An 8,962-nucleotide genomic window follows, 5' to 3' on the forward strand; every position below is an offset into this window, starting at 1 on the left:
TGCTCATGGTCCCCTTATCTCTTTTTGCTGCCACTAGACAGCTTCTTAGATAAGGCCTGCATTTCCTCATTCTGCTCCATCTCTTTCATCATACTAAAAAAGTTCTCCGCTCCGCCCATTTTCGCTAATGTATCGTGATCTACGGACGCTTTCAACTTACCTGATAATTCAAATCTCGCCGACCCAACTACCGATACTAAAGTGCTGAGAGAACAGCGGAGCGTTCCTAGGAGGACCAAATTAGTGATTCTAGGTCCCATATGCATTCCATGTCGATTCCACGTCGAGTGAAAGCAATACAAAGTGATATCCCACAGGACGGTAGAATGCTGACCTTACTTATCACTTGTTGCGGATTCCGTACCATGTTGGTGAGGTCTCCAGCCTTCGATAAGAGACCTGTCTTCCCCATACGTTGGAGCATCTTCTGCATCTTCTTATGCTCTTCTATCAATTCGATGACGGCACTGAAACCACAAAACTGCATTCATTGATGTGCTTACCCCACTTGGGCCTTGTTGAACGCCAACAGCAGTATTCACTGCACAGGGAGACACGTAAGCACTTACTAGGGATGGCTGCCGCTGCCTCTCGATATCCTCATTATCCTCGTGCCTTCAGTGATCGGCTTCGCTGAATCCATCTCAGCTGCTGTCAACGAGTCCATCATAACCAAGAACCGCTTGATGCGCTTCACTGAAGCTTCATCGGACATCGTAGGAAGACTACTGCCACCTGAGCCCATGAAGGTATACACCGCCACATAATTGGGCATCCAGCATGTTACCCATGCCCGGTAACATGCTCAGCATCTTCGACATGGATCCCATGTTCATCACCGCTTGCAGCTGTGAATACAGATCTCGCAGAGTGAACGCCTTACCCGCCTGGAGTCGCTCCATCGTCTTCTTCTGCTCGTCGATGTCAACAGCGTTGGCAATGCCTGAATGAAAGTAGCGTTCCAAATACACCACAGAGGCACTTACTATCTGCTAAACCGGCCAAGTCACCTATTCCCAGTAACCGCCCAACGAAGCCCTTCACTTCGAACCTTTCGAAGTCATCGAGATGCTCACCAGTACCTAACAAGCAGAGCGTACGAAGGCATGATGGACATTCACGACTTAACCGATGAATATAATGGGAGAGTCTGTGGCAGCTACAGCCGATAAAGCGCCACCACCCTTCGCATGTCCATCCAGCTTGGTGATGATGACCGACCCAACATCCACCGCATCTGATCACAGCGCGCTCGAAACACACAATTTCCGGAAGTGATGGGGGGGATTTGTACTCGAGAAGGCTGCTGCCTGAGCGCTGCAAGCCTGGCCAATATGGGAGTCCATCACGAATATCACATCATCAGGCTTCACCGCTTCTGACACCTGATCGACGAAAGCTGTGCGAGACCGGTGACTCGCAAGCGATTGATCACCACGAGAAGTGTGCCAATAGTATACCCGTTTGTGGAGTAGCTGTATTCGAGTCAATTTAATAGTCGCATTCCGATGATCCCCTCACAACCCAACGATGTGTATACAATGATCGAGAGGAGACGGCGAAGAGTATCGACTCAGCTGAATAGCAATCACCCGTAGTCTACTCATCAATTGCGATAGTTTTTTGCACTTGAGACTTATCGCAAGACTTGCATACTAGCAGTGGCGGCACACACCGTATTCCCACGACATTTCCTAACCCCCATTGCCTCACCTGTTTCATCTCATCGAACAGTGCCAACTCTTGCTTATGCCGCCCTGAAGTGTCGACAATGATAAGGTCGTATCTTGGGATTGGATGACGTATTATAATACCGAACCAGTCGCGACCTTACCGCTCCTCTTTGAAAAGCTCCACACCTTCTGAAGCCACCTGTACCGGGTCTGTTATAGTATGGCTGCCATAGAAGGGGATAAGAGCTTTAGTCGCGTTCTGCCTCAGTTGATCGAACGCCCCAGCTCTGAGATGGCCCCGCTACATCCAGTCCACGATGGTCCTGTAGCCCACCTAAATGTATCAGCACAGACTAGCGCCACCTTCCATCCTCGTCGTTGGTAGTACAGGGCGTATCTAATATGGTGATAGTTCAAATAGTTAATCTGAAGGTTGTGAATTTCACTTAGTGCATGATGTTGTCTTGCCACTGCCCTGCAGACCGACAAACATAACTACATTGGACCGGCCCTTAGTGAGTGTCCGAGGTGCCCTAGAAGGCGTTAGTAACTGAAAGTGGCATCGTCGTACGGATTTGATAATCTTCGCAAGTTTCTCACTTTAACAAGCTCATCGAAAACGAGTTTGCGCACAGTCTTATGCCGATTAATCGCCGCGCCCTCGTAGAGCTTCATCTGTGTTCTAATACTCTGCCGCAGCTTCGAGACGTACCTACATCGCAGAAACAGTTTCCCAGATACTGATAGATATCGAGCTCAAGGGAGAGCCGGAGGGGAGACCGGTAAGGAAGGTGGTCTCACTTGACATTCACATCAGCCTGGAGCAGAGCTTTAGCGATTTCCTTCAGGCACTCCTCCAACGGCTCGTCATCCTCCTCATTGAGTGAAGAAGCCGCCTTCTGCAACGAGCGCAGCGCTGAGGTCAGTTGGCTGCTCAAGTCGTTGAGGACCATTTGAGAAAAATGACCAAAAAATCTGCGTACGTCAGTTCCTGTGAAACTCAGAAACTTCCCTCCTCCCTTTCACCAGACGAACACTCGAATGGCTGCATGGCCGTGCCTTCAAATAGTAGTTGCCTCTTGCCGGCTCCAACGTTATACAGTTGGTCAGCACTCGAGAATAGACTGTGAAAGCTCCAGAGCTGATAGGAAGTAGTTTTATTGTGTTCTGATGGGCAAGACGAATTCGCCATGCACAGACAGTTCTAGTCTCAAACTATCAAACACATGTTTATCCATAAGGTTTCCTCTTCGAAGAGGAACCCCATGGATAAGCACGTGTGATGGAGCAGCAGAACTAATCCGACGCATATCCCCTGGCTACCTCATCACTAATCGCTCTGTCTAACAGTCGTCCGAACTAATTTGGCATTAATGCCTAATGAACAGAAGACGATTGCCAGTGAAATGAACTGAGTCATCTCAGCGATACCAGAGTCACATCCAAACACCAGCAATCCCCGCCGTTCGAGACTGTTACTAGTGCCGATATAACAGTCCATCTGGAGGTCGCGGGTTCAAACCCCGGATAGTGTACTTGCCAAATTTAGCTCCTAATTGTTGATGCCAATGTCCCCCAGCAAGAGCTACAAAGCCATAGCGAAGGCCCCCGGACTCTCACGTGAATATCGCATGACCACCCAACAGACCTTCAGCTCATTTAGGTCAACACAAGAAAATTCGGTACAGAACAGTAAATCACTTGGATGACGCAGTTGCTATTCCCAACGCCTTTTCCATTGAACAAAAATACGCATCGTTGCCGGTGGATCCTTCTGATTGCGAGCGAGTTTCTCTCGCTTTCGCTGTTCGAGTATTCCCATGAAGACGCTCATAAGGCTCCACAATGACAACGGCACGCAGCCGGTTGAGATCCACCTGCAGGGACGATGAGTAACACAACGTAACAACTACATCCATTCATTGGATCGACGAGAGAACACTGAGATGACTTGCCTTCCCCGCTCGCAGATTCCGATTCGTCGTGTGGGCATGCTTCAGACGTTTAACTGCAAGTCCATCGGCAACAGCTTCCCATGCAGCTCGTGAGATCGGCTCAGCTTCGGCCTCTTGGAATGACGACATGAAGGGCTTCTGCGTAAGTGGGTCAACACCGAGCCGTACTAGTTCATCGAGCATCTGAGCGAAGACTATCTTAAGAATCAACTCCTAAGATACCAGCTTTACCTCGACAGGCCTCCCAAAGAGTACAATGGCCTCGGCGAGTCTTTCAGCTACTCTCCAAAACTGCTCCAAGTTGACTGTATCTCCTTGAGCAGAGTTCTGAACAAGACGAGTAACAACAACTCAGCGCGTGAGTATGGATTGCAAGCCGTAGACCCGTCAGCACCTCTTCAGGCACCTGCAGGGCGAACGCGTCCACATTTGATACCACTGCAGCAGCACACGCTCTACCTTCCGTAGGGAGGCAACCTGAAAGGAGCGTAAGCGAGACTCGTGAGGGACTTTGAATTCTACCGAGCTCGAAGAGGACTTGCACAGCAGACATTAAAACGGCACGCTGTTTCACAGGTGAGCCAAAGTCCGGCTTCAAGCCGACCATCAAAGCCTGGGAGCACGTCAACTGTCGGCCGCTGAGATCCGAGCTAATGCTACTACCTCCGAGGCTTGTTTCCGTAGTAATGACGAACTGTGGTGAATAAAGGCAACTTCCTTGGATATCGCAGGTAGTCGTGCGAGAGTGTCCGCTTCCATTGACAATGCTGAATAGAGCAACCGGCTGATTGACGTGAACTACTCCCTCCCGAGATAAGCTGATACAATGGGAGCTCAGAGGTGGGAAATCTCACAAGCTCAAATGACAATGATATTCCTATTATCGCCATTCCGACCTATAGTGAAGGAGTAAGGACACGGACAACACCCTCCCATAGAAGTCCTACACATCTGGAGCCCATAAGCTAGGATAGCAGCTTTGGCAGAATGCGGCCCAAGGCTCGGCCGACCTGAAATCAAGAATCAGTGCCATCGCAGTTACCCCAGATGAGAGTCGTCACCATCAAATGCTGATGAACTTTCCGCGTTGGCCGCTTGCATTTGCATCCTCAGTTTCCGGACTCCCAGGAGCAACTTCTGAGTGCTTCTCACTAGAGCTGCTGCCTTTTGGGCTCTCTCCAGCGTGTCCAACCTAAGACCCTCCCATTTGGAACAACTCATCCAGAGGACCATGGTTCCATCCCCGGTCGTGTTACCTTCTCTTTATGACTTTGAACGGAGCCAATGCCTCAGTCTGTACATTGTCCAGCGTGGCTCTCAGTACAGCAACAGATTCCCGGATTTGCCCAAGCTCGCCGTCCACCCGGTCCAGATCTGAAATCGCGACCATAACCCTTCCCCCCTGCTGAGCCTCTCCCTAACTACCCGTCGTGTCGTTGAGCAAGAGCTGATCGTAGCAATCTGCCACTTTACTACGAAGCTGCTCATCTACCGTGAATATGGCTTGGTCCAGCTGGGCTATCACTGCCTGATAGAGACCAGCACTTCGAGCAAGAGCACCACCGACTACCGTACCCACCCCAACAGCTCCACCACCTGCTGATTGGCTCCTTCTTCGAGGAGTAGCACCTAAACCAATCACTTCTAGGTATCAACGCTTCGAGAACAACTGTCGGTGTGGTATTACCTCCACTGGGCGAACTACTTCCTTTGCTCTCCGCGTTAGCTACCATCTCTCGTACAAACTCTGCCACATCGAAGTCCGGGGACATGAAGTTCTCCAGCAGTCGGCTGTATGCAGCAGCAGCCGCTGACATGAGCTTCCTCCCTCCCCCCAGCCCATCTCACACCGCCATCCCTCTCTACTACCTGGGTCATTCCCTTCAGTCAACCTGCTTGCCGATCGTTGCCGAGGGCTTATCACTGTCATTTTAAAACAACCCTGTACCGTCGCGAGCGCCGATCACATGGGATGTTTCTCGAGAGAGATCATCCTCCTTCCCCACTTGATTTATCACTCTAACAAATCAACGCCACCACTGTATCTCGAAGCATGCTAGACTGGATTGTGCCAACTGTTGCGAACCTTCTAGTACAGTTCGTTGCTGACAGTTGCAGGCAGCAATAACAAGAGTTACGTGGCGAAGACAATATCATCGGCCTGGTAAACTCTTTTCAAGTGAGTCCCGCATGTCAACGGTTCCTGAGAGCCTTCAGTTGCCAAGGTCTCAAAGGAGTCGACTCGTCCGAACCCAATGTAACGGTTCTACCACAATTATGGTTCGAGGCCAATACACGCAGTGTCACTATAACGGTCGTATTGTTCCATCGGGATAGGAGGTATAGCGTTGACCACGCTCTTACCAAATCCACCAGTCACTACGCATGCAAGGGTGTTGATTGTAAGAACGGGGGGAAGACATCCAGCGGGTATTGATCTCAAAGCACACCGGGTCGTTGATTCCAATCACTGTGTAGCAGGGATGCAGCCGAGGTGAAGTTGCAATGTTCGAGGTCCGTGGCAAAGGGATGACTTACGACGAGAGATTCGCTTTCACTTGTCCCCAGAGATGAATTCATGGGAACCTCGCACCGATGTCGAATCCGTTACATGCAAGCACCGCTCCGCTGAGAAAATGAGTTATGTTTACCATTTTCACAGTCGCGACGCGATATCCCCAATGGTAGTTTTCATGTTTCTGTATTCCCTCCTCCTCCGAGACCTATTAATCTCCCTACTACTCTCATCATCGGCTCAAGGAGCCAGACACGTCCCCCTTTTTGATGTGCCGTTCTCAACCTACGCCAACTTCTTCCCTCTAGTCCAGCCCAAGGCGCTGAGGTACACACACCACAGGGACTCACAGTACTAGTCCTTGGTACAGTTACCATTATCGATCCATATGCGGCCGAGACACGGCGAGATTCAATACAGGATTAAGACAATTATCTTTGCTACCCAACCTCCCAACGTAGGCAGCGACAGCACGATCCGAACCTAAGACACGCTTGAGCATGCAGGCACGTCCGTCACATGGGCTTCGATGCACTTCTCTACTTCTGTGAATACGAAAACATCCTGTCTGAGGAGATTCCTCTCCCTTTATGCGATAAGCTAGTATACTACGGAAACAGGTAGTGCCAGCGGCGAATGACTGAGTGTAGAGGACTTCCCAGTTACATCTATCATGAGATCTATTTCAACTGCCTTCGGGCAACAGGCATGTACGACGATTTTGAGGAGCCTCTCTCTCTCGAAAGTTCACTACTCGTCCAGGATATCACCAACGCGTTTGGCGGTATGAAGGAACTGTTTGAGGTGAGTGCACAGCCGATGGCCGCTTCACATACCACACCTCAGGAACTTTTAGAGGCTGCTCTCTCGCTGGATGGATACGGTTGGGTTTGGTTACTTAGCCTTCCGGAAGGACTCTCCGTGATAACGTCTCAAGATTATGATGGCATCCATGGTGACCAAATTTACGCCATTTTCAACATCGATCTTTGGGAGCATGCGTAGTACTCGCCGCTGCTGCTGGTCGTCGACTGTAATAGAAGAGGGCTGTCCAGGTACATAGAGAGCCATGGTGCTAATGTTGAGGCGTATATAAAAGCCTGGTGGGGTGCAGTTGACTGGAACAAGCTTGATGTACAGTATATAAGGAAATTCAGGTGTAGATGTTATTACGACTATGTCATTCAAGGTCATTATTATTCAGGCAATGGTCGAACCATCCGATTCGACCCGAGCCTATGCATTCCCCAGAGCCAGTCGTACTGGACACGAGTCAGACTCGTCTTTACGCTAGTCTGATAGACGAGGGGATATTATCAACTTTGGTGGGACTAGCAGAGTCAGGTGAAGCGCTGGTGGCTCTTACAGCACTGCCGCATGGCATACCTCTGTTCGAGTATCCCAAGGAAGCCTTATTGCGTGGCTCCCTGCGGCAGATCTTGGATAGTCTGCAAGAATTACAGCAGTTGGGTTTTGAGGGGCTCTGGGCGGCCTACTCAGATGAGGCTCGAGAAAACGCACCACTGAGGAGTACAAGCTCGATACTACATGACGTCAACGGTACTTTAGTGGAAGCATTGAAGGCGATCAGTCCTTCCATATACAGAGAGGTAGCGAGGACGACTAGACTATCAGTTGTTCACGACCTCGTGATCCCTCGATATATCATGGCTCCATTGGATATCCTTGTGTCGCCAGTGGCGACTCGCCACGTAGGGGAATGATAGTGTCACATCACTGCTAGAGTAGCCACGTTAGGAGAAATTTAGGCAGCCAGCAGTGTACTCTAGCGGCGTATTTGATATGTTATTTTACCCTGGTTCGGGTGATTCACCTACCACTAGTGCATGTAGGAGAGGATTGTTACTCTATCAATAATATTGAGGATCTACTGCTTGCTGTAATATACGCATTGTAGGTTGTTGAGGAAGCTCGATTGGGTCCCTCATCATCAGCGTTAGCAGATGATGACCTGTGGATAAGGGCAGCCGTCATCAGCGATAGCTTCCGCCTCGGCTATGGAACGTACTGGAGCAGCTGCCATAGCAGTTCCGTGATCTTGTCAATCTCAGATGGGCTCTATTGCCGGGATCTCAGCTCATTCGCGGACGCGAGTCAAGAGGGAATGTCCGAGTGACTGAAAGAGATGGACGGCTGAAATTTGTTGCATCCTCTGATATAGAAGTCGGCGACACCTTGTCCTTGGAGTCGCAGGGGTCGGCAAGTTTAGCAACAACCCAAGGTTTACCGAAGTCGGGCCAAGCACCCTTGGGGGCTGAGATTCAGATCGCATCATGGGCTCAAACGGAAGGAATGTCCAATCGATGTCGGAGATTACTCACCTCAACGTTTTTGATTTCTGGTGCATCTCCTATACCGAGGGCGGTGCTCAGATGTGTGAGGAAGGCCCTGAGACCTGCAGCATCTAGCAAGTTCGCATTAGAGATCGCTACTTACCAGCTGCTGTCGGAGGCATGCCGTAGTGCTCTAGCGCGAGTGATTGACCTTGAGACTTCACTGGACTCTATCGTGCAAGACTCGGCCAGTTTGATACGCTGTATCAGTGAAAGCGAGAAGAGAATGGAGATTGAGGAGGATCAATTCAGTAGGTTAGCCGGTACCAGCCCTTGATGAGGGAATCTTCGCTGTACGTCATAAGCATTGAATGGATGAGGCTTCTCTCACAGGCCCTTGGGGTGGGTCTCTCGTTTTCTCAGCGCACTTGTTTGGTTTTTTGCCTTGTTCGTGCCACATTGAGTTGTTAATATCGGAGGATGCTCAGAAGAAAGATTCTGGTCGGGTAGTAATAGACTCGTTCA

General features: G+C 50.1%; 3 protein-coding genes across 3 annotated transcripts; 1 reads left to right on the plus strand and 2 right to left on the minus strand.

Annotated features, from left to right (window-relative positions):
- Positions 1 to 14: 14 nt before the first annotated feature.
- On the minus strand, positions 15 to 2,626 carry Pmar_PMAR023516 (signal recognition particle 54 kDa protein 2; the record flags this gene model as incomplete). Its single annotated transcript, XM_002785757.1, has 13 exons — positions 15 to 160; positions 340 to 467; positions 570 to 735; positions 788 to 943; positions 987 to 1,082; positions 1,130 to 1,237; positions 1,295 to 1,385; positions 1,714 to 1,786; positions 1,835 to 1,960; positions 2,008 to 2,070; positions 2,120 to 2,223; positions 2,274 to 2,385; positions 2,475 to 2,626. 13 exons carry the CDS (start codon positions 2,624 to 2,626, stop codon positions 15 to 17), a joined length of 1,521 nt encoding a protein of 506 aa, XP_002785803.1.
- Positions 2,627 to 3,592: 966 nt separating this feature from the next.
- Positions 3,593 to 5,558, minus strand: Pmar_PMAR023517 (hypothetical protein; the record flags this gene model as incomplete). The annotated part of the gene is made up of 10 exons (XM_002785758.1): positions 3,593 to 3,811; positions 3,860 to 3,955; positions 4,023 to 4,105; positions 4,576 to 4,638; positions 4,690 to 4,820; positions 4,885 to 5,002; positions 5,054 to 5,156; positions 5,208 to 5,257; positions 5,316 to 5,438; positions 5,498 to 5,558. 10 exons carry the CDS (start codon positions 5,556 to 5,558, stop codon positions 3,593 to 3,595), a joined length of 1,047 nt encoding a protein of 348 aa, XP_002785804.1.
- Positions 5,559 to 6,309: 751 nt separating this feature from the next.
- Positions 6,310 to 8,885, plus strand: Pmar_PMAR023518 (superoxide dismutase, putative; the record flags this gene model as incomplete). Its single annotated transcript, XM_002785759.1, has 9 exons — positions 6,310 to 6,470; positions 6,514 to 6,600; positions 6,650 to 6,763; positions 6,806 to 6,947; positions 6,990 to 7,144; positions 7,199 to 7,300; positions 7,348 to 7,792; positions 8,062 to 8,168; positions 8,216 to 8,885. 9 exons carry the CDS (start codon positions 6,310 to 6,312, stop codon positions 8,772 to 8,774), a joined length of 1,872 nt encoding a protein of 623 aa, XP_002785805.1. The 3' UTR covers positions 8,775 to 8,885.
- Positions 8,886 to 8,962: the final 77 nt, after the last annotated feature.

The sequence above is a fragment of the Perkinsus marinus genome (assembly GCF_000006405.1).
Source record: "Perkinsus marinus ATCC 50983 genomic scaffold scf_1104296931952, whole genome shotgun sequence".
Lineage (NCBI taxonomy): Eukaryota > Perkinsozoa > Perkinsida > Perkinsidae > Perkinsus > Perkinsus marinus.